Below are 25,957 nucleotides of genomic sequence, written 5' to 3'. Positions count from 1 at the left end.
AGCTGCTTGGGGAAGAGGGAACCTGTTCCAATCCCTGTCCCAAGGTCTTTTCAAAATGTATGCGTCAGCCTGAGAAATTTTCATGTGTAATGCCTAAGTCTAATTATTTAGTTTGGCTACAAAGGATTGGTGAAGGATGCTTTAATCGTTTTGATGCTAACATTGTTACAAGGCAACATTAAATCATTTTGAAATGATAATACTTTACGTTAGTCATTATTTTCACAGCTGTTTGTCCTTGTCACATTTGAAACTAAACCCAATAGAATTGGTTATAGTAAAAGAAAGCGAGTGACTACTTCAATTTTATTTCCCTGGTGGTACCAAAAGAAACAACAAATGAGAGGCAAGATTCTTTAACATCTCGCTCCCCTCATTAGCATTGCCATAACTCAGGGTCTTACCATCTTCCAGAAACTTCTGAGTAGTCTCTTTGCTCCCACTTTTCCAATTCCCATCCATCCTAAACACTGCAGCCAGACTTTTTTCCCCAACACTCAGTTAAAGTCTTTGTCACTTTTCTGTGTAATATATTTTAGTGACTTCTGGTTACCTAGATGATAACCAAACTCCCCAGCGTGCCATTTTGGGCTCTGATTATCTGGAGACTGTGTTGATGTCCAGCCTCACATGGACAGTATATGTTCTAGCATTCCAAATTATACTTTAATTCCACAAATATTTAATAAGTACTTAATTTGTCTCCAGGACACTGAGCTAGTGATTTGGATTCAATGATAAGTTAGACACAGTCTTTCTGCTGAAGGAGCTGACACTGCAGAGTAGGAGACATATTAAAAATGCAGTGTCTGAAGGTCCCTGGGGGGCGCTCAGTCCATTAAGCATCTGCTTTTTGCTCAGGTCATGATCCTGGGATTGAGTCCCCCACTGGGCTTCCTGCTCAGCGGGAGTCTGCTTCTCCTTCTCTCTATGACCTTCCCCCGGCTTGTTCTCTCTCTCCCAAATAAATAAATAAAATCTTTAAAAAAAATTTTTAATACATTGAATACGATGTATGATGCCATTGTACAGTCCCGTGTTCTTCTGCCTTAAATAAACTTTTCTTTTTATCTTTCCTGTAAAACTTCCATTTGTCTTTCAACACTATTATTGGTTATCATCTTCTTTTATATGGTGATACACAATTACTTGAAAGATTTCTTTTGTGTATACTTGTATTAGAATTTATTTCACTTATATTGTATTTTGTATGTGTATCTATTTATGGATTGATCTGTGAGCCCCTTGAAGGCAGGGCTTAGTCATGACCACACCCTTAACAGCATGCTCAATGCCCAACACGTAATAGATTCTTATAATTATCTGTGGACTGACTAGCTTTTTTTTTTTTTTTAATCGAGGCTTCATGTCTACTTAAAGTGTGGAGTCCAACCAATGTGGGGCTTGAACTCGTGACCTTGAGATTAAGACCTGAGCTGAGACAAGAGTTGGACACTTATCTGAATGAGCTACCCAGGCACCCCCTGAATAGCTTTTTAATATTAGTCCAGTTTTATTAAAAAAAAATACAGAGGAATTCTCATCTTCACAACTCAGGTTTAAGGGAAGGCAAGAGAACATTCTTCTTTCATAGAACTTACTTTGCCCAAGCTGAAATTTAATAATCGTACTCAAAGTAACAGTCAATATTTACTGAACTTTTCCTATCTTCAGGCTATTGTTTTAAGAACCTTGTATAAATGATCTCTTTTAATCATCCTAACAATTATATGAGCTGGGAAGTATAATGACTTCCTCTTCATAGATTTTGTAGAAAGTTTAAAAAATACATCATCACGATTGCAATCGCCGATAGTTATATAGAACCTACTGAGTGCTCGGCACCATTCTGATGCTGATCATATATGAAGTCCTTTATTCCTCACAGCTCCATGATTTATTAACAGCTTATATAATTCATTCCTCATTTCTGCTTTATGGTTAGTATGGAATGTTTATTGGATATGAGTCCTACAAAAATAAGCTTACGTATTTGTAGATGCTAGAAAATATTATTCCATGTGTCTCTGGTCTGAAAACCTGTTAAAGTTATATCAAGCTTAATAGAAAATAATTAATGTAGAGTTCAGACTTCTATCCAGTGTACATAAAGCATGATTCATGAACATTAATACCATATTTGCCTGAGAATTCAGATAGTATTGTATCTTCTCCAGCATAGAGTCTCATGGTTTGTCAAAACTAAGATCAAAATCTGTCTTGCTGAATAAGGGAAATAACATTTAACCACTATAGATTAGTAAATTAGTAAAAATAAAAAGGTGAAATAATAATAAATCCTGCAGTTGATATATGGAATATATAGACTTTAAATTTCAAAGACTCAAAGATCCCTTTTACAGAGATTAAACAATGCCATGATACATTTTAGAAGTATCTTGATACCTATTCTGAGACATCATCTTTTCATATTTTTCTCATCAATTAATAATGACTTACTTGAAAATAATGCTTTAGTTTTAAAGTCCAGCAATATCTAATGGACTTTAATAAGGAATGAGTGATATTATTACTTTATTGGTATTCAATATTATACAGTTGTAGAAAATGAGAAGCTAAGACAAATACTTGAGGCAAAATCTGTTGAAAAGATTTGGATTTCTATAAACCCAGACCTAGATTTAAATAAGTCTGTCCATATCACAACTGTGACTGAAAAAAAGAATTAGGACATACAGACACGTGTCAAAGAGAAATGGAGACTGGGACTGAGGTCACATTATCAACTTTACCACCACGTGACATTGTGACTTTAGGGCCTGTGGCTTCACCTTGGAGGAATTAAATACCTTCATTTATAAAATCATGATTTAGTATTAATTGAGTTTCAAGGTCTCTTCTTGCTTTACAGTTTTGATCCCGATACTGGTTTAGGGTCATATATCTTTCAGAACCCATCTTCTCGGATTTGGCTACTTTGTTTACTTTCTGAATACATGAACTAGGAAGAGTATAATCCTCCAAACTCACCCATGAGTCTTAATGTTATCAAAAGTAGAGGGCAAAGAAATGCTCTGAGGTTTGTCACAATCAGTTCGATGCTAACTTTGCCTATATTAATTGATTTAATCCATGTGCAAAGGTGCTATATAATGATGCTTTAATTTATGACTTAAGAAGATGACCAGAGTTGTGAAATATTTTGCATTTAATTGCTTTGATACTCATTTTAGTGTCTTTCATTTTTTCATGTTAGATCCATATTGTATCAATAAAATACAAATGTCATAAATCATATTGATTTCTACATGAGTGTGTGCTTAAAACTGTATATTGTTTGCTTGTATCTAAATTGAAGCATTCATGCTGTATTTATTCATTTACAGAGTGTGAAAAGTGTGTATTGAGGCAAATAAATATTTTGCCAATTAATTTTTTCCTTCTTTCTATTCTCCTTTTACTTTCCCATAGACTTGCTGCTTTCAAATAGCTGCATACCCTTTTTGGGTTCATCAGAAGGACTAGATTTCCAAACCATTCTGTTGGATGAGGAGAGGGGCAGGCTGCTTGTAGGAGCCAAGGACCACATCTTCCTGCTCAGTCTGATTGACTTAAACAAAAATTTTAAGAAGGTCAGTTTGTTTTTACAAAGTTGACTGAATATCCATTTATCTTCATCTGTGCCTTCCTTTTCTTTTGTTTTAAGTGACTCAATGTCAAATCACTAGGTCATTTACATGTCCAAAAGGAGCATATTAAAAGGACACCTTGCTTGGGCTACACGTTTTAGATTTTTGTGGATTTAAGTACATATACATATTCTCCGTTTAGAGTGAATAAGCATAGTAATAAAACCATTGAGAATATGAATGAAAGAGATTATACAAGAGAAATGCAATGGTTTAGATTGAAAATCTGGCAAATGGGTTATTAATAATTAACATTTATATCTAAAGCAATTATTGCAAAATTAAGTTTTGTATTAACTTTCAATTAACAACCATACTTTTAAATTGGCAGTGTGACTATGGTGGCATTTTAACACCACACTGTTTTTTTTTTTCCCCTACACTCTTGTATTTTCACTGAATAGTATTCTCCAATGGCCCAATCACACTCAGAGGGTAAGATTAGTAATAACCCAAATATGAGCTCATGAAAAGCAATCTACCACTAAAAGAAAATATATGCTAATTATTGAAAAAACAAAAAGCAGCTGCTGCTGTGCTTTACATTTGCAGTAGGAACATGGTACCCAAAGGAAACAGTGTCACACTTTAGGCTTTATAAATTATGACCAGCTGGTACTTTAACAAATACCATTATCTGTGCAAGCCAAAATGGATGCCAAGACTGGAAGGGATTGAAGGATGAGAAGTCATAATCCTTGACCCATTCTGCATCTACGAGACATCTTAGATTGTTTTCTCTTTCTCTCCTTTTTCAGAAGTATTCCCACCACCCTCAAAAAAAATGCTAAGAGCCATTAAAGATTTCAGGTCAATAATTTCCAACACTGAATTAATAGAGGATTCTTTCCATTCAGAAAGGGCTATTCATAGGTCATCATAGAACTTTGAAGCTTCAAATAGCTTTCACCTCAATGATCACTTTTAAACCTCTAATTTGGAAATGCTTTTAATAACTAAATATTTATTGCTCAGTTATTTAATATCATTCAGGACTAGGAGATTTAGTCTAGATAGGCAAAATATTTATCTCCATATATATTAATATTGCTTAGTTAATGCCTGCATCAGAACAGTTTTTTGCCTTTTAATAATTTAATTTTTAAGTAGTTCTCCTGCCCATTTTTTAGGTCTACCAAAAGAAAAGGAGATACCTCTTATGAATGCTCAGACTTGAAAAAGAAATAGTCTTTGAATGCAAGTGTATATGCATGTATTAGATGATTCTAGAAGGTTTGAGGGTAAAATGTTACCAGTAGTTGTTCTTGATTTGTGGTCGTCCAAATACACTTACAAATTCATAAGATTATCTTCTTAAAAAAAATTAATTCTGTAGTTTGATAAGCTGTGAATTATGTGCTAGAATTTGAAAAGCTTACCTTCATTGTGCCATTATGATTCCATTCCATTTATTTTCAAGGGTGTATTTTTTCCTTAGTAATTTTTTTAAAAAAGTGTTTGTATCAGAGAGCCTATTGATGGTATCAACTAATAGCTCATTCATCAATAAATATCTTAAGAGATAACTTCTTTTATGAAAGCCACTAAAGAAAATCTTAGTTTCACAGTTTTGCTTTAAGAGCTCCTACATAGCTAACAAAGCATTTTTCTAAATATGTCTCAGTTTTAGTATAAGAGCAAAAAGCGATTCATACTTTTAAGGGAATTTGTTCTTATGCTATTCTCTGCCTTCAGGGATTAGAAGAAAAAGTTCATTTATCTGAAATGAGTGTATTAGATCATTGCTTAAAATAAGTTCTGATAACATAACTTCCTTCTGTGACTATTTTAAGCAAATCTCTCTTTGGCTGCATTCCATCCTTGAAATGTGCTAATATTTAATAAAATAAATGTTTATGAAATATTGATTTCCCTCATGATACTATTGAAATAAATGGTTATTTGAACACATTGTAAAATTAGGGACTGTACCAGAGATTTTCTGCCCAGCTGATATTCCTTTATCTTTATAAAATGTATAATTCATGAAGAGGTTATGTATACAAAAGAAATAATTTATGTTTATGTAGGTATTCACATTGAAAATTTATATAAATCACTCCAGTGCTAAAAGGTACTCCACAGTAGCAAGTTTAAGTGTCAAGATGGAGTGCTTTAGCAGTGTTTAGACCTATGTGGTTTGCATTGGCTCTATGCCCTTCAGCAAAAATCCAAACTTCTCTGTGGAAGAAACCACACATGGTGGGATTCTGTGGGGCTGAAGGATGTCCTTTGTATGCCCTAGACTTAAAGCAATCTACAACATATAATTGAGTTAGGAGTGACTGGTTGGGGATATTTTTCTCTGGGAAATTAAAAAAAAAGTCTGCAGAAAGCATTCATTTGCAGTGTCAAATTTTAGGATATGTGTTTATGTAAAAGTCTTTGTACAAACAAGGATGTGCCTATTGAAAAATGGCCATCATTACTTCATAACTGCCACAGGCCTTTAGTGGGGAATCCCTGGGATTTTTAGCAGCATCCTTTACCAGATGAATTCAGCAAATATCCTTTGTATTATCTTTATTCAAAAGAGATTTTGAGTCTTCTACAATGAATGGTACAGTTATATGCTCAATAGTTTTGATGACTAATGACTGTAGAGGAAGAGCATAAAAATTCAACCTTTTAGGATATTTCTCCTCTCTAGAAAGTAAAATTTAAGTACACCAGGTGCTTTGTTTTGTGTTTTAGGGTTTTTTGTTTTTTTGTTGTTGTTATTTAGATTAGAGGGATAAGATTCTGATCTTTTCTTGACAGAAATGACTATTTCCACAGGGATTTAATAGACTTAGCGGCAAGTGTAAGCACGCATGGGGTGGGATACTTCTCACTTCAAGTAGGCTTTTCCACTGTTGGTCCATAAGGCCTCTCTCTTCAGCTAAGAAATATTCTGTACATCCCTTTGTGGGACAGGTTCAGGATAGATATGCACATTGATTGGACATTTCCTCCTCCCACCACTAGACCAAAACAAAATAGTCAGAACCAGCCCAATGTGCTTCCATTCGAAGGGAAGGATGTGCATCTGGAACCATTTCTTACTGTTGTGCTATAGGTTAAATTCCCCCAAAAGCCATCCAGGAGGGGGAGATTAGTTTATAGGGTATTTGTCAGGAAGTGTTCTTGGGATCAACACGTGTGAGAGGGCCACTGGGGAAGTAGTATTAGATAAAGAAACAACTGAGCTGTGATGCAGACCAAATAAAGCCTCAGCTGACAGGCCAAACTGATAAGGTGGTGAGTATTTCAATATTTCCCTGTAGTGTAAGTGATAATACCATTATTCAACTGAGTTTATCTTATAAAAGAGAATCTCCATTTTCTCCCTATCTAATCCATTCACCATGACCATCAGTGTTATCTCTTAAGCAAATAAAAATCTGACCGTATTTCTTCTCTGTTTATACACTTTTGGAGTTCTTGATTTCCGATGAAGTTGAATGAACTGCAGGTTTCTGTTGACTTCCAAGGCGCTCCCTGTTTCCAGTCTTTTTTTATCCACTGTTCATTATTCCCTCACTTGCCATTTATTTTCTGCTTTCCTCCCTTCCTCTCTCTCATTCTTTTACCCAATATTCTCTGTTAGTTCCTTTCAAAATAAATTCCTTTCAAGTTCTGTGCTTTTGCTAAAACTTCATGAAATTGCCACTCACTTTTTTGCTCAATGCTCCAAGGCAGTTACCGAATTTTACCCTTCTATTGCTTTCTGCTCCCCAAGGCTCCCGTTATGGTACAGGAATTGACAATCCTTTGTGTTTACTACAGCATTTTGTATTTTAATATCAATGTCAGTTGTCCTACAGATAGAATTATCTTTATTCATTGGTATAAATAAGTATATCTCCCATCCAAATTATACCCTTTTTGAATGGGGAGTGAGCTATTTTCCAAGCATTTCTGATTCTCCTTTAGCGTATAGTACAGTGTCTTACACATAAAAGACGCTACAGAATATGTTTCTTCATTGTTTTTTGAATTGGGAATTTTGTTCTTTTTCTCTCTTGATCGTAAGACCAATGTGTCAGGCTTTACACAGAAGAAAAGACAGCTAAAATTTAAGGAAATTTATTACATTATATAATAAGAATAATGTCCAGAGTTTGGGTGGCTACAGAGATGGACTATCATCTGCTTAAAGACATTATCAAGGACCCAGTTATTTCTGTCTCTTCTGTCTGTCATTCTTTGTTGGCATTATCCTTAGGTTGGTAGCAAGATGACAGTGACAATTTTAGGGATCACATTCAGACAAGAAAATGTAAAGTGATTAAAGATCATCAGTTACTATGTCTCTTTCTTAGGATTAAGAAGACCTTTCTTGAACCCTCACATCTCATTGGCCTGAAATATGTCAATTCCCATTTTTGAACTTAAAATAGGTGCTTACATCAATCAATTACCTCAAGCAGAAGAAATGTGCAGGAATCAATTACATTGATCATTGCATTTACAGAGAGGGAATAGAAAACAAGTTTTCTGGACAAAAAAAATTATTTAGGGACTCACACTTTTCTCATTAACTAAGGCTACCTGAGGCAAACAGATGTTTCTTCAGCCAGTCAAAAGGAAAAGTATATGTTGCCTATTTGGGGAGAATTATGAAGATTAGATAGTTCTGCAAGGAACTTATCTGGCAGGATTTATTTTTCTTTTAGGACATAGCCTTGGAAAGTATTCATTATGAGAAAACATCCTTGAGGTAATTCATTTTTCAACACCCTACATGGTGAAGGTCAAAAAATCAGCTGAACTTTACTTTTCTTGCTTATGTGAGAGTTCATCTGCCACAATGAAAGTTCTCTGTTACTCTCTAATGTATGTAAGCTTTATGAACTCTGGTCTTCTGCAGATCTCTTCAGATTTTCTTATACTCTGTAAGTTTTCTTCCTTCAATATTGTAAGAATTGGTGGGCTGAGGTTGTTGGGAGTAAGAATATAATTAACTGAAAGAATTAAAGACTACATAATTACTCTGTAGTATGAGTAGTTAGCATTATCCACTAAATAATATGCAGAGAACATATTTTTTAAATAAAATAACAAATACCACTTAAGCATCATTGAATATATATCTTAACAGAATTATACCCTAAATAATATTCCTTTGATTTTGTTTTATCTGTCTTTGGGTGGAAACCAACTATATGCATTGTAGAAGTAAAACTTGGGAGGCTTTTTTAAAAATATATATTTATTTATTAATTTTAGAGAGAGAGAAAGAGTGAGTAAGGGGGAACAGAGAGAAGAAGAGAGAAACTCAAGTACACTCCTCGTTAAGCGCAGAGCTTGACGCAGGGCTCAAACTCATGACCCTGAGATCAGACCTGAGCCGAAGTCAAGAGTGGGACATTTAACAGACAGTATCACCCAGGGACCCTGGGGATACTTCCTAGTGACCGAACTTAGTTACTTGGACTTCTGAGTTAATGAATTGTTGGGATCTTTCTATCTGAAAACGTTACTCACTTTAGAAGCATTTCAAACCATGCATGGGTGGAGTGAGCCTCTAAATCAAGATGTAAGCAAACAGGTCACAAAGGGGATGATTTATTAAATTAAGTATTTCTTTTGTATTCATATTATTCAAGGATTTATTCTTGGTTTCCTTTGCTTCTCACTCACTCTCTCTCTCTCCTCTTTTTTCTTTCTCAAGTGGGCTATAGAAGCAGACATATGAAGATCAATGAGAAATAAACTTACTCTGAGACTATAGTTATTGTTTATTTTACCTATAACCCAATAGCGACTGGTATATCAACTCAATGAGTGTAATAATAAACAACTTTATTTTACCTCCTGCAATTCTTTCATCTATTCTGTGGAACTCTTCTCCAGACCTGTCTGGTAACTCCAGCAGGCTACCATGGTTTTCGGGGTTACTCTAAGGTAGTACATGCAGTTGTTATCCAGCAATTAAAAGGCCTGGTCTGATGTAATAAAACTTTTAACCTCATGTAACATCAAACCTCTGATTCTTCTACCTGTTCCTGTTTGAACATGCCTTGTGAGGGAAGACTCCCGGCAGGGGGGTGTTCAGAGATTTGTCTTTGTCCCTACCTAGCACTCCTTCTCTTCCTGAAGCTTGTTAAACACAGTTTATGACCCCTCTAGTCAAATCAGAAGAAGGGAAGAGGAGAGGGCTTCGGACAAGTGTCTACTCTACTGTCATTATCAAAGGGACCTCACTTCTCAACTTTCTGGCCTTGTCAGATGTTTAAAGGTGACTTTTCTTTCAATGGCATCTTGGTGAGTTTTGGGGGGAATTTCCTCTTTCTGGAGTTCTTTCCCTCACAGTTCTCTGGATAAGTGTGACTACATTTCTTCTCTGACTGGTATATTCCCATTTTTTATCCTAAGATGGATTGCACTTTAATGAGGTATTAACTTCTGAAGTTTTTTCGCTCAACATTCTTGAACAAGACCTAAGGTGACCTCATGCCATCCCATTTTTGAGCGAGCATGGCTTCCATCTGTTCCCTGGAAAGCCATCATGTGTCTTTTCCTGGACACACTCTAGAAGTTCAGCCTGATGTCAGTATAGCCACTGAGTCTGGTCTCTGTTTTCCCTGCAGCTTGTCAGGCTTTCTCTCACCTTTAGACATTAATCTAGAATGCTCCAACCAACTGCATGTCTAATAGCAGGTGCTTCTTGAGGTCCTATCAGAATTCCTTTCCTGGCACCTACTCCTCACACTGGGGGTTGTAGGACAAATTATAGACCCGTCTCAGGTGAAATATCCTTCTCTAGGGAAAGGAAAAAGCTTTCTAATCTCCAGTTTCCGAGTATTTACAGCCAAACATGGGTGAAATTATCTATAGGATTCTTGGCTGCCTACATAAGGAATTTTTGCTTCTTGACCTAGCATTTCATTTTTGAATTTTTGTTCAGCTAAAACTTCTCTTTTAACATTTTGCCTTCCTGCCAAAGCCAAAAAATGAACCCTCAAAAGGATGTTGTTTTACCTCCAGATTTAATGGGCATCCTTCTTATATATCATTCCTGAAGTATACAAACTAGAACCATAGAGGCAACCGAAAGAAAAATGTTAATGTTCTTCGTAGTATTATTTGCCTTTTGACTAGTAGAGCCTCAAACAAAACATATGCTGTTTTACATATTGTTTTGCATGATTTCTGTTGGAATCTGATTCCATTTTTCAATGATCTTCGAAATTGATCTTCAAATGGTTTTCTTTCATTTTGAGATAATACTTAATCATCTTTGCTCCTTTTTAACTAATTAAAAAATCATTTCTCTTAATACTCATTTGTGCCAAAATTAAATATTATATCTAAAATGTTCATGGTGGGGCCACCTGAGTGGCTCAGTGGGTTAAGGCCTCTGCCTTTGGCTCAGGTCACGATCTCAGGGTCCTGGAATCGAGTCCCACATTGGGCTCTCTGCTCAGCAGGGAGCCTGCTTCTCGCTCTCTCTCTCTGCCTGCCTCTCTGCCTACTTGTGATCTATCTCTGTCAAATAAATAAATAAATAAAATCTTTTAAAAAAATTTTTAAAAATAAAATGTTCAGAGTTACCTGGGTGGCTCAGTCCATCTGCCTTCAGCTCAAGTCATAATCCTAGGGTTCTGGTATCACCCACATAGGATTCCCTGCTCTCTGGGAGCTTGATTCTCCATGTCCTTCTGCCCCACCCCCCCCCCGCCCCCGCTCATGCTCTCTCTCTCTCTCTCTCTCAAATAAATAAATAAATAAATAAATACCTTTAAAAAAAATATTAACAAATAAAATAAAATGTTCAAAGAGTTGCTGTGTTAAGAGAGATCTTTTAATGAGCCCTACCAAAAACCTAAAACTTATTAGTTAACCTTATAGTTTTCAAGGAAAAAGCAGTAGAATACTTATAATTTTTATGTTTAAAGTAATTTATGTTTGCTTTTTAATATAAAAACTCCTAAATATGTTTCAGGGGGAGGGAAGTTTTCCTATGGATTTTAAAATGAAAAATCACTGTACAAAAGCAATATATACATTACCCAGTCTACCTAACATAAACCCATATTTTTGTGGAATAAGTTGACACAACTTCGTTTTGCCTTGCTAAAATTTAGGTCCCCACATTTGCTTCAGAACTTGACTCTGCTGGTTGTTTAACCACAAAATAATCAGAATTATTTAAAAGAAAACATTGGATAAACATAAATATTAAACACTTAACCTAGAACTTGCTTACGTTAAGAAGATTGTTTTTTATTTTCTTTTTAACAAAATGTTAGTAAGGCAATTCCATGTTTATAAATGTGACAGTTGTTTTTCTTCCACTTAACAGTCATAATGCAATTTTTGTACTATTTTTCTCCTTATTTAACATCAACTCAATATGTGATTATAAAAATTAAGTTACTTAAAGTTCATCACTGTGCCCCTATTTTTAAGCACTTATATTAAGAAAATAACCAAGCTAAGTGAGTTTGTAATTTTAAATACAATAATTTTTTAGTGGAATGTTTAAACACCCTCTCGCATAGCATGCATGAAAAGAGCTTTGTTATTTCCCTTTCCTCAAGGAAGTCTAAAACAAGAGGGTTTTCATACATGAAGATCCTGCATTTGCTTGTTTTATACTGAGTAAAGGCAGAAAGGCTTTTATAAGTCTGAATGACCTTCTGACTCCAGTTCTAACTCACATCATGGCTGAATAGGACAGTCCCCTCTAATGCTTTGCCCTATAAATTTATTATTTAGGGAGAAAGTCTCAGAATAAATATCTGCTCATTTAAAATCAAAGGGATTGATAAAAAGAAAATTGCCACCTTTTTTATTCTTAGTTAATATTTGAAATTAAGAAAATATAAACGTTGGAAACCATGTGGACATCCCAATAAGTTAACTTTTGTGATACGGCACCCTGCTTAGTTTCATGATGATTAATCTGTTCCCAGGGCCTGTGAAGCACATGCTTTCTAGTAACTGTAGAGGTAAAACAATCACCTCGTTCATGGACGTGTTGGCTACCCAGCCTGGGTGCCCATGGGCTGGTCCCATCTGGTCACTGTCACGGACTATCAGGATGTGGTCAGATTTCTGCCAGAACTCTCACAAGAACTCCTTTCCTGTCTCTAATTTTAAGAGAAACTTTGCAGATCACTTTTCAATAATTATTGAGTGCTTACTACGCATGTGATACTGTGCCAGGTACTAAAGAGAGTAGGAAGTAGAAGCAATGTTCTTTGTCACTCAAGATCGGTAGTCACTAAACTTCAGTGAGTCATTTATTTAAGTTGTACACTTAGGAAGGTAATGAAGACTGCGACCTGTATGTCATACAGAATTATAAATCTATCCACAAGCATAATTGCACTCCCATTCACATGTGACTGCAGCACAAATTCAAAACTACTAGTCCATTCATGGGTTTCCTAAAACTGCTTTTAGGTATCGTGATACAATAACATTCCTCTCACTTCTTGCAATATATGATTTTTGAGCTCCTACCCTGTCTCTAGCACTCTTCCAGATGCTGGGCATCCAGTGGAAAATAAAACTGGTTAGGTCTCTGTTCTCATGGGGCCTCCAGTTTCTAAAAGGAGTGTTCGATAGAGACCAAAAAAGGAAACAAATAAGAAAATATCACATAAGTGTTGTTAAAAACTGTGGTGATAATCCTGGGCGGAGGGGGGGGGGACCCAACTTTATTCATTCATTCATTCATTCATTCAAAGTTTCTACTTCAATTCCAGGTAATTAACATAGAGTGTAATATTAGTTTCAGGCGTGTGATATACTAATTCAGCACTTCCACACACCAGCCTGGGCTCATCAAACAAGTGTGTGCTCCATAATCCCCGTCACCTATTTCACCCGTCCCCATGACCGCCTCCCCTCTGGTAACCACCAGTTTGTTCTCTGGAGTGAAAACTCGGTTTCTTAGTTTGCTTCTCTCTCCTTTTTCCTGTATGCTTGTTTGTTTTGTTTCTTAAATTCCACATAGGAGTGTGATCATATGGTGATCAGTGAAGTGGGGGCTCAAATTTACTATTCTAGTTCCATTGCATTCCATTGATCTTTATGCCCAGGAAAGGGTCCCAAACTCAATTTACTTGCAAAAGGAAAGTGCCCAATGGATATGATAAACACCAATGTATTAGCATTCAGAGACATTTGGTGGAAGAAGGCTAAATGTGAAATCGGCTTTGAGCTGAGTCCTAAAAAGGAAAAGGGAGAGTCAAGTCTCACTCAAGACTTCATTCATGAAGGAAGGTACATGGGCAGATCATACCCAAACTTAAGAGTAAATCTCCCCATCCATAACAATTCCGTGCCCCTTCTCCAACCCCGGCCAGTTTTAACCATGCAAGCTCTACTTTTGGTTCTGTTGTCCTTATTTTTCAGGACATCATTCTTTGAGCTCAGATCTCCTACCTCTCTCCGTTCCTGGAGCCCAGAGCAGTCCTTACTCGCTTGGTTGTTTCAAATCCTTTACCATATGGCATTTAGGCCAACATTTTCCCAACTCTTTTTACAACTGTTCAAAACCATCTGCAGGGCGCCTGGGTGGTTCAGTGGGTTAAGCCTCTACCCTCAGCTCAGGTCATGATCTCAGGGTCCTGGGATCGAGTCCCACATCGGGCTCTCTGCTCGGCGGGGAGCCTGCTTCCTCCTCTCTCTCTCTCTCTCTGCTTTCCTCTCTGCCTACTTGTGATCTCTCTCTGTCAAATAAATAAATAAAATCTTTTTTTAAAAAAAAAAAAAAGGTACTTGGGCTGTGGTCCTGTCTATAAAAAACAAAACAAAACAAAACAAAAACAACCATCTTCATTTTTAGGGCTCTGGATTTTTGTCCGTAATTAGGTTTTATGAATAAGTTGTAACTTTCCCTTCTGGGTATTCCTTTCAATTTTGGCATCTCTGAATTAGGCCAAGGGCCCTTTGACTGACCTTACACTGGCTAACTTGAGTCAATCATATTGCTTCTCCAAAGATGGAATAAAGAGCAGATATAATCAGAATTTCCTTAAGATGTTGTTATAGGCCTTTTCATTAGTTGAATGTTTCTGTAACTTGCCTAAGATTAAATAATTAAAAATAAAGTGCCTGACATTTTCACCTTACCGGGTGATACTGTTAATATGCTTTATAAATTATGAATGAAACAATAATTGTTAGAGACATTGCAGCCTTTACCTGTGAGTTTTTCTAACCTGTTTGTATTCAAAAGGAAGTAAAATTTCTTCAGAGAACAACAAAAAACAAAAAACACTTTGGATTTTGGATAGAGATAAGCAAATAAATCAGTATAAGATAATCAGATCATAGGTTGTATTTTTAAATGCATGCCACTCCCATTATATTTTCATAAGGAAGTTGATATTAAATCTCTTTTAAAAATTTGTTTAAAATGTAACTTTGTCAGTAGGGCCTGTCTCATAAAATGTAACTTTATAACCACTGAGCATATGTAAAGTGACACTGAGGACAATTTTCATTTCATTAAAATGATCTCTTATTATACTGTAATCTATATTCTATAACTCTGAAAGAAAAAATGTATATATATACATGTATGTATTTTTACTCTTAGTCTTTAAAAATAAAACAATTTGGGGGCACCTGGGTGGCTCAGTGGGTTAAAGTCTCTGCCTTCAGCTCGGTCATGGTCCCAGGGTTCTAAGATCGAGTCCCGCATCGGGCTCTCTGCTTGGCAGAGAGCCTGCTTCCCCCCTCCCTCTATGCCTGCCTCCCTGCCTATTTGTGATCTCTATCAAATAAAATAAAATCTTAAAAAAAAAAAAGAAAAAGCAATTTGGAGGGCACTTAGGTGGGGACTCAAGTCAGTTAAGTCAGAGCCATCTGACTTTGGCTTAAGTCATGATGTTGGGGTCCTGGGATCAAACCCCACAACAGGTTCCCTGGTGAACACTGAGTCTGCTTGCCCCTCTGCTTCTCCCCCAGCTTATTTTCTCTCTCTCTCTCAATCTCTCTCGCTATCTTTCAAATAAATTAATAAAATCTTTACAAAAATTTAAACAAAAAATAATAATATGGATTGAGTTTATGTGTCATCTTTGCACAGGTACCATGTTAATCTTCTGTGTATCATTCTATTTAGTAAATGTGCTGCCACAGTGAGGACCACATATATATTTTTAGACGTTAATATTTGATCCTTCTAAGTGAAATTTACACAAATTAATCCTTTGGAAATATTCTATTTCAGTTGTGAAATGTTAGGGAAACAACATAAATATAATAGCACGGTTAAATCAGTAAATTATAGAATATGGAGACTGACTTTTCAGACATACTTGTTTTGAAACATTAAACAATAAATTGTCATTTCCAAGTGCAGAAATTTTTTTTTTAATTTTTTATTTTTTATAAACATATATTTTTATCCCCAGGTTTACACACTTCACAGCAAGTGCAGAAATTTTATAAATTTATTTACTTGTTTCCCAGAGTAGTTTTCTGTTACTAACTTGATCTATAAGATTAGCACACAAATTAAAATTAATTTGCAACCCCTAATTATTTAGTAGCGGTTCAATTAGTAGTTACACCCTGAATAATTATGTTGAGAGAAATTCTTGTTCATCTGGATCCACAGAAAAGATATGTTTGGTTTCTGACATCTGTTCTCCATGTGGGTGGAGAGAGCAGTGGTAAGCTTTGTACCTATTTGAGATCCTTTGTATCTAAGCACCAATGTTCCAAAGTCTACTGTCTGCCAAAACGATAGCCTTACAAGCTGTCTCTGGCACATCATACAATGTTAATTAAGAACTAGTGTTCCCTCAAAATGAAACCAGAGAGGAAGACAAACCATAAGAGACTCCTGATCTCAGGAAACAAACTGAGGGTTGCTGGAAGATGGACACTGGGGAGGGTATGTGCTATGGTGAGTGCTGTGAATTGTGTAAGACTGATGAATCACAGACCTGTCCCCCTGAAACAAATAATACAGTATATGTTAATTAAAAAAAAAAAAAAAACTAGCGTTCCATGGCAATACTTCAGGACAATTATTATGGCAGTTACGCAAGTAGCTTCTCTGCCTCTGGTATGTCTCTTTTTGATAAATGAAAGAAAAATATCCTCGGGTAACTTTCTAAGGGAGTCGTACAGCTGCATCAACTTTAGGGGTATGTGTTTTGTTTGTCCTGCTCATACAGCTTTTAATATAGCATGACATTGCATGTACCATGCTCTGAAGTGCAAGGAAATGTACATGTCATTTTACTGCCAATAAATTCGGAAGTCATGAGAATATTAAAAACCACTGCTTCAAAACTGTTCACGTTACCTAATTATCAAGAGGGATTTTTATGGATTTTGTGGACACTGTATTTTTACTGAAATAATAAGGGCTACTGAATATGATAATACCCAGTACTGAAATAATCTGTGGATCTCAGGTCCTTATTGGGCTTTTGTGTAAACCAAGCTGAAACTTGGGAGTATTCATGAATTCTGTTATTCTGTGCTCAATCAGAGTTAGTAACCAGAGTTAACATCTCTCTGGATGTATCTCTGTGTGCATCTCTCTCTCTCTTCTCCCTCTCCATCCACCTACAAACACATACACACATATATGCACACATGCAAACGCTCACATATTGTGCACAAGTGCACATATACACGCACATATGCATACACGCAATTTGACTAGAAGAATATGAAAGTCGTGAAGGACTTTTATTATGTATATAGAGATATAGTGATATGTATGTCACATATATGCCATTTCAAAACATTACTGAAAAACCGAAATATTACTCAAACATCTTTCTGCCAACCCCATATAAGTATATGGGTTTTTTGTTGTTTTTACTTATTGTTTTGCTTGATTATATTTTTAAATTCAATTAAGTGAAATTTTGCTTCTTTAAAGTCTTTACCAACAAAGCATTAAAAGGAATATTTTTTAAAAGACCCTTTATTCTAATGACTAGGTGGTGAGTAAAAGAAAATCCTGCTATAAATCATAATTAAAGTGATAGCTTTTAAATATTGGCACAACTACAATGATTCTTTTTACCTCCTTTTAAGTAAATGTTTTGAGGCTGGAAGACAATCAGATATCTCCTAGGTTGTTGTCATTAAGGTAATTCTATTTTCAATTCCTGAATTCTTGACAGCATTGTGTCAAAATAAGCCAGTGTCTAATCTTAATGAATCTTTATTTTTAAGGCTTACATTATCTTAAGAAATAAAATTATCTTTGTGATACTATCTTGAATTACTGTACAATAATAATGATTAAAGGATAATTTCTATTTTTAACAGGGTCTAGACATTATGGGATTAAAGGTAAATGATGAAAAGTGAGATTACATTTTGGGAAAAAATATCCTTTATAAACAGAAATTAGAAGATTTATTTAAAATTGGTTTCTGGCGCTCAACAAATTCTCAGTGCTTAGGTATCTTTGTAAAACATTTACCCACTAATCAAAAACCTGATTCTCTGATGCTTGTAATTTTAGTTTTTTTTGCTTCATTAAGTAGGATGACACATTTCAATTTATAATTATGTGACTTAACAGTCAATTCAACTTACAATTATAGGACTTAAAATTAATAGCCGAAAGTGTACAACAAAACCATTAAAACATCTTTTAGAGATTTGTATTCCTTTGCAAAGAGCAGAAAGGAATCTGCAACTCCTGTTTTTAGCGTTAAGTCTTTAAGAAAAAATTAGAGTCGAAACTATTAAGAGCAAGTAATTGAAAACAATGGCTCAATAGTCGGGCTCTGTATGTTGGTCAGCCACTCGGGGTCCTGTGGTGCCCCCTGAGCCCAGTGACTCCATCCTCTGAGCTCTCTGCTCACTTTGTATCTCCCGGAGAAATGCAGTTACCTTCTCTGTTTACAGAACTATCTTCCTCACTCAGTGCCACACCTTGCCAGGCATACAGAGGTCCCTTTGTAATTATGTGTGTGTTGAAGGAATAATTAGTGAACAATACCCACTTTGTGCTAACTTTGAAACTTTCATTCAGATTTCAAAGAAGACATAAGGATAGCTTCTACATTTCATCACTCTTTAAATAACTCCCTCCTTCCTGAAGCCCCTACATATATATTCAAAATCAATATTAGAAACATTTATCTCATGATTTGCTTTAACTCACTACCCAGTAAGCTGATTCAAGGTTAAAAAAAAAAAAAAAAAGAATCCTGTGATAATCTTCCTCCTCTTTAAATCTTATTTACTTAATAGAGAAGAATTCTGTATTTTCCTTTTCTTTTTTTATAGAATTTATACCAATATGATATTTAGATCAGAACAAATATCTGTAATTATTTGTTCTAACTTTATTTCTGAAATGTGATTGAAATTTATCATAAAAAACAGAAAAGACTAGCATCTGACATATTTTAAGGACTCAAAGAAGTTTTAATCTAGAGACCAAGTAAAACGAACTAATGGTTAAACGCATTGGCAGATCATGGCTATGTATTCTGCATACCCTTTGTTTTAAGTCCAATGAAATCATTATAATATTCAAGAATCACTATAATATTACAAAGTCACTATAATATTCAAGAATCAGCAAATACCAAGTTACAGTTTTGGAGATTGGTTGCATGAAGTGAAAATACTTGATGGTCCTGAACTATAAAAATAGTTAAGATGGTAAAATTTATGTTATGTCCATTTTACCACAATTAAAAATAATAATAAAAATGAATCATCAAGAAAAAAATAACTTGAGACTGGCGTCAGTGTTTTTGCTACTAATGGTAAAAAATAAGCAAATATACAAACAATTAAAAAGCAACTGGAAGAAACTTTCAACTTTCCCAGCCACCGCAGTGTTCTATGCTTACTCTGCATTCATTCATTTATTTAGGACCTCATGATTCTAGGTAGATGATTGACTATTGTCCATCAGCCTGTGCATGGCCCATTTTGATTAATTTATTCTCTAATCTGCATTACACAGCTGTTTTAAATTATGCATTAAATTCCTGAAATACCATCCCCAACAAAAGCCAAGGTCTGATAAATAGCGGTTCCTTACCACCATGTAAGCCTTCTTTTTTCCAGTCTGGAGCAACATTGCTCTGAATCCCGTGTTCATCACTCTCTTGTTCTTCTTTTTACTTACTTATTCCATCTACCCACGTACCTTAAAAGTGTCTATTTTATTTAAGGTTTTTTTTTTTTTTAACATTATTCTGAGGGGATCATTCTGTTTGTAATTTGGGGGATTGTACTTTTTTTACCTGACAACAAATTGCTAATTTTTATTGCTGTGGTCTAGTTGTATTTTATGGCTTGCTAATTTTCAAAATTGTGTGAACACATAATTACCATTATTTAAACCATTTTTGAATAAATATCATCTTCAGGTCCTTTTTACGAGCCGCATCAAGGTTAGCCCATCACTTGAGTGTACTTGCTGGTTCTAAACATTCTGCCTGTATTTTGCTAGAGATGCCTAGGCATACCTTTGGACATAATTTGCAGCCTGTTAAAATGTGCTCTAGATGGAAAATCTTACTTCTTTTTAAAATCTTAGTAATTTTATTGAATTTGCCTATTAAGAGAGTTTGAGTGGTATTCTCTATTCTTCTTTATTCAGAGCCATAAAACCCTAAAGTTTTACTATGAAGATAATACCATATAAATACTTGTGACTTCTAAGTCATTTGTGAATTCCACGTTTAACAAGTCTCTTTTGGTGCATTCCCTCAGGATATTTTCCTGTTTCCTCAGCTGTTAAGACATTTTCTGCTAACATTGGTGAGAAACATAATCAGTTTGTCAGGAACTCTTGGAACATATAAGCAACTCGGGAGTTAGTTCTTCTTGTTTCTTCTTGCCTGTAGCTTAGCACAATGTTTCTTTCTTTAAGCTAATGGAGTAAAGTAACTATTTGAGCCTTATTTTGCAATACCTTCTTGACAGAATTGCTAAAGTTTGTTAGGAAGAAAGAAAGAAAGAAAACACGTGGGATAAATTCAAGATGGTTAAAACATGATCAAAAGCTACCAACCAAGGGATTTGCTGCTCTCATCCTTAATCATTTCCCCAAATAATAATTACTATGTAGTGACTGAGACCCACTAGGTCAGACAGACTTTGGGTCATATTTTGGCTTTGCCGGTGACTACGTTTGTGGCATGTTACTTGACATGTTACTTAATGGCCGTATGAATGAGTTTTCTGATGTGAAAATGGGGAGAGTAACCCCAGCCATCTAATGAGGTCATTGTGAAATTTAAATAACATAATACAGACAAAAATGTTTAACTAAGTGACAGATGCGCCTGAGCTCCATACATGTTACGTTTGCCAGCAGACCCACACTGATCTTTGACTTGGCGTGATAATAATGCTTGTAACAAGTGTTGTTTCGTGCACTTCCCTGTACACATTTATAATGCCCCACTACTCTGGGTAAGTACCCAAAAACAGCTTAAATAGAATCTCTTAAGTAAATGCTATGCTGAAATTCTACTGGCATCATGTTAAGATTGTATGGCCTTCTCAGCATAATCTACCTATATTAAATTAAAAGATTGAAATATACAAATGGATGGTTCTCTAGTTTTTCCTAGAAAATTTTTTAGGGTGGCTTTGGAAAATAACTGAATCTCAAGATTTTTACATCATATCTAACAACATGCTTTTAGCTTGATATCCACTCTTCAATTTAACACTCATTTCCCTGATTAGAATTGTAGGGTGTTTTAGATACTGAGATTCTGACACACTTTGAAATGTTTTACAGATTTATTGGCCTGCTGCAAAAGAACGGGTGGAATTATGTAAATTAGCTGGGAAAGATGCCAATGTAAGTATGAGACTTTAAAAATATCTTTGTTAAACTGGTACTGATATGATAATAAATATTTATATTGGTTTTTATTGAATTAATTGTGTTGGTATATTATTTTTAAGACTGCATTAGCATCCTGTGTAAAGATTAAGAAGATATAAAATATTTCTATCTTGGCAAATGGAATGCCATTCTTCTTAGAAATTTGGAAATACTAGACTTTCTAAAGTGCTAATTCTGGATATCATTTTTTTCTTCACACAAATCTCAGAAATGCACTTAAAATATTAAAAAAAATAAAAAATATACCCATAAGATTGTATATTTTTCATTTATATACCTATATTTTGCAAATGCATACAAAATCATGAGTATTTTAGCATCACAAACATTCAATTGATAAATATTTAAGTTAATTTGGATTAAAATTAAACTTGTATCATCCAGAAGAAAAATTTCAAGAGCTGACATTATAGAGAGACTAAGAAGGATTATAACATTCTGAAAAAGAACTAGAAATAATTCACTCTAAAATTCGCTTAAGCGTAGCTATATGAAATAACTTATAAAGGATAAATATTGAGGTTCTAATAGAAACTTCTGGTTCAAGCTGCCTTAAGGAAACCTATAGATACAGGAGACCTACTTAATTGCTTCGGAGGCATCCTGTCTGAATTGCTTTCACATTGTCCAAGTTGTCCTGCATTCTCCCCCACATCGTGTTGTCTGTTTTATCTCCAGCAATGATGGAAGAGTGCTGTGGCTTTCTGCCTCTTCTCCTCATCGGAGTGTTCTGATTCAGGCCAGATGCTCTGTGTTCTGCCCTGACTTCTTGCCCTGTGGTGATAGGAAGAATTGTGCGCTCTCTCTCTCTCTCTTTCTCTCTCTTTTTTTTTTTTCCTTCTTGGCAAAATAAATGACTTCCTGAACATAACTAAAGATGAAAAGAGGTTCTAAACTTTTCAGAAACATGGATATCTTGAGGCTTCTTGTGCAACGGGCTCTAATGTTGCTGTAAACACAGTAACCCAGGGGTATTAAGCTGAGCCATGCCTTTATATTTAATAACAACAAAGAGTGTGTGTTAGAGGAAAGCATAATTGGATACAAAAATTCTCACTTTATCAATGGGACAAAAATAAAACAACATGACACATGATGCTTAATAATTGAGGGGAAGTTTAGAAGACTAAGAATTTGAGGCAGCTGGTTTGCTCATCCATTTGTTCATGTATTTATTTATTCAACAAACATTTATTAAGAACCTAAATATGTACATAAATATGTGTATGAAAAGATACAGTTTTTACTGTCATGGAGCTTTTAACACATAGTAACGACCACTGCAACACAAAATGATCAAAACAAAACAAAAGAAAGAAACTTATGATTATGCCCTATTTTGTTTTCTTTCAGTATTAAATGCTATCTTTTCAGGCACATTTATGTTAACAGAAATATATCAGGGGCTATTAGCATAAAGGAAACAGGAAATAGTTTTTGCATTTATTTTACTTGAAATGAAAAAGATCAAGCTATTCTATAACACAGTCTTCTTCCTGTCTTATCTCTAATCTCTTCACCCTGTTTAATATCTTAACTGAGCAGGTGCTCAGGTCTGCAAATCCTCAGTCCTTTTTCTGTACCTGTAGGGGAAAAAGAGATGCATTGATTATGAGAGTTTTCAAAATTATTTTAATAACAGTACAAACATGCCATAACAACACAAATACTTTGATATTTTGTGTCATACCAGTACTGACTGTTTAAAAAGGAGGCAAGTAGGAAAAAGTGGTTTAAATTTCCTCCAATAAACTAATGTCAGTGTTCCCATGAGGAATAAAGACTCAAGGTCAAACAATCAGTGAAGGTTTTGTGACAATGTTCTCATTTCAGAATGTTCACTAGTTCTAGTTATATAGTAACTCAGTTGCCCTTATTATTAAGTTAAAGCAAAGGGTGATAAACTTCTCTGGTGGTGGTATCCTAGAGCATGTAGGACCCAGTATATGGAACCTATTCCTGCAATTCGTTTGTATTTGGGAGCTATAATCACCTTAAACCTTCAAGCACACCTACTACCAGCCCAGGACTAGAGATGTGGAGAGTTTTTCTCTTTGTACTGCAATCTGTAGAATTTGATGTTGACTCATGTAGGGATAATATCTCTGTCTCCTTCTGTTTAATCTGTTTAATCTTTTTAATCTTTAAAATAATAGTGTTTTTTGATTTTAGAAATACTAACACTTTTATAGCACTTACCATGTTCTAGGAACAGCTTCCAATGCTTTATAATCTTGTTTAATCCTTAAAACAATATCATATGCTAGACTTTATTATTATCCCTCCTTTTATAGATGAGAAGACTGAGGCCAGAAAAATTAAATGTCTTGCCCAGTATCATATATCTAGTAAATAGCGAGGCCAGGAATTGAATCCAGAAGTCTTGCCGCATAATCCATGCTGTTATACAACACTGTGATCTACACATAAAGGTCTGAACTCTCTGTATAAGGTCTGAAAACTTTATCCCTCAAACTGTACCCCTCAAATCCCTTCTCTCTTCAGTGTCCCCATAACAGAGATCCTCAGTTTACAGCATTGCACAGATTTCAGCCGACAGAAAACTGAGACAAGTGTGTGGTTTTATTGACCTCTTTATTACCTTTGGCATTACCCTCTCTCCTCCCTTCTCTCTAGTAATTTTTACCTACTTCCCAAGAGTGTTTTTAGGATTAACAAGTGTTTGGAAAGACTGTCCCTTTACACAAAGGTACTATATAACTGGAAAAATAGTGAATTATTTACCGTAATGAAAGTTAACTAATTGGCGTGGGGAGGGAGTGGAAGATGAGGAAACAAAAGAGAACTATTCCCCTTTCTGGACCACAGTCTCCAGTTTGGTCCAAAGAAAGGAAATAGTGACAGGAAGCTATTTCATAGTATTTTATTTCTGCTTAGAATATTATTCAAAAGAAAGTCGCTAAAGAAATGTCCTTAGTCCTGACTATAAAGAGTGGAGTCAACAGCTCAGTTCAGGCAAAAGAACGCACAGGATGTGGGTAGCCTGGGTTGTGTTTGTCATCTTAACCCTAGAGGCACACTACCTTGTCAATGGAGACATGCCGTAGACTTCAAGGATCCTCCATCTCCCAATTTCTGTGATTACATTCTTTCTTTCTTCTTTTTTAAAGAACGTCTAAAAGCAAAACAAAGTGCTCCTTGTCGAAAGTTTGCAAATTACATGGAAGTCATCCGTAAATATCTCCTCCCCCATGAACACTGCCCAGAGATAGCTGGTGACATTTTGATGTTTATTCTTCTATCTTATCTATTTACTATTTTTCAGAATGAAATCATTGTATACATAGTCCCCTAAAACATTTTTTTTTCACTTTGCAAACTGCCATGAGCATTTTCCCATGTCATTAAATTCCTTTTTATAACACAACTTTTAATAGCCACACTGCATTCCTTTATATATTATTTCATCAATCCTCTATTGTTAGAAGTTTGGTATATATCCAGTTTTTAGCTATTATAAGTGATGCGTCACATGAAAAATCTAATATGTAAATACTGAGAACATCTTTGATTATTGAGTAGAATTACAGGTCAAGGATATAATTTGGGGGTTTTGGGGGGGGTATAAAATTATTTATACACATTGCAAAAATTACCCTCCAGAACGTTTATGCCTTTTGTGCTTAAACCAGCAGTGCATGTTCATGAGGGGGTATATTTTGCCATACCCTTACTAATTATGGTGGGTATAACATATGGTTAATATTTACTGCTAAAATGTAAATGAATAAAATAAATGTATTTAATCTTTGCCAACAAAAAGAAAATTATTTTTGTTATTTTTGCCTGAAGTTCTTTCATCACTATAAATCCTAAATATTTTATGTATTTGTAAAATTAGGGCTTATTTTTTGGAATTTCATATCCCTATAATTTCTTTATTTTTAAATTTTAGTGTTTTCTTTTTCCTTACTGGTTATTTACAGATTTCAACATATATATATTATTATATCATTATTATACATGTTTTAAGATATATAAATATGTATAAAATATATTATTACTTTGTGATCAACTTACTTGAAAATATTTTTTCCCAATTATCCTATTTGATAGGATAAATTTGATCCTTTGAACCACTTTTAAATATTTTAATAGGCATACTTTCCTTTTTTTCTTTAAAATATTTTCCTCTGTCTTGCTACAACAGCTAGTTTTTGCTCTGTAGAAACTTTTATTTTAGATCTCGCATTTTTAAGAGAGAAATGTAATATGGGGATTTTCATGTATTTATTTTGAAGTGTTGACAACTTATCAAAATATTCTCAACACTGTAAGACCTAAGCACATACCTGTGTAGAATTTATCTCTTTTTGAGAAAGAGAGAATGCATGCATGTGTTATCAGGGGAGGAGCCGAGGAAGAGGGAGAGAAAAAAATCTTCCAGCAGACCCCCGCTGAGCATAGAGCAAAGCTGGGCTTGATCCCAGGACCCTCAGATCATGACCTAAGCCTAAATCAAGAGTGGCTG

General features: G+C 35.0%; 1 protein-coding gene and 1 non-coding gene across 5 annotated transcripts in view; one reads left to right on the top strand and one right to left on the bottom strand.

Moving 5' to 3' along the window:
- Positions 1-25,957, top strand: part of SEMA3D (semaphorin 3D) — a 203,165-nt gene that overhangs the window by 92,316 nt on the left and 84,892 nt on the right. For all 4 annotated transcript variants that reach the window (XM_004739634.3, XM_013060789.2, XM_013060800.2 and 1 more), the window contains 2 exons: positions 3,433-3,593; positions 21,355-21,417. In XM_004739634.3, coding sequence (XP_004739691.1) covers positions 3,433-3,593; positions 21,355-21,417 — 224 coding nt within the window. The remainder of the gene's footprint in view (positions 1-3,432; positions 3,594-21,354; positions 21,418-25,957) is intronic.
- LOC123387100 lies at positions 15,640-15,744 on the bottom strand. Its single transcript, XR_006601462.1, has one exon. It is a non-coding gene; the product is annotated as a U6 spliceosomal RNA (small nuclear RNA).

Source organism: Mustela putorius, unplaced genomic scaffold (genome assembly GCF_011764305.1).
Source record: "Mustela putorius furo isolate JIRA1106 unplaced genomic scaffold, ASM1176430v1.1 tig00003845_pilon_pilon_pilon, whole genome shotgun sequence".
Classification (NCBI taxonomy): Eukaryota; Metazoa; Chordata; class Mammalia; order Carnivora; family Mustelidae; genus Mustela; species Mustela putorius.
This window is presented reverse-complemented; position numbering and strand designations above follow the sequence as displayed.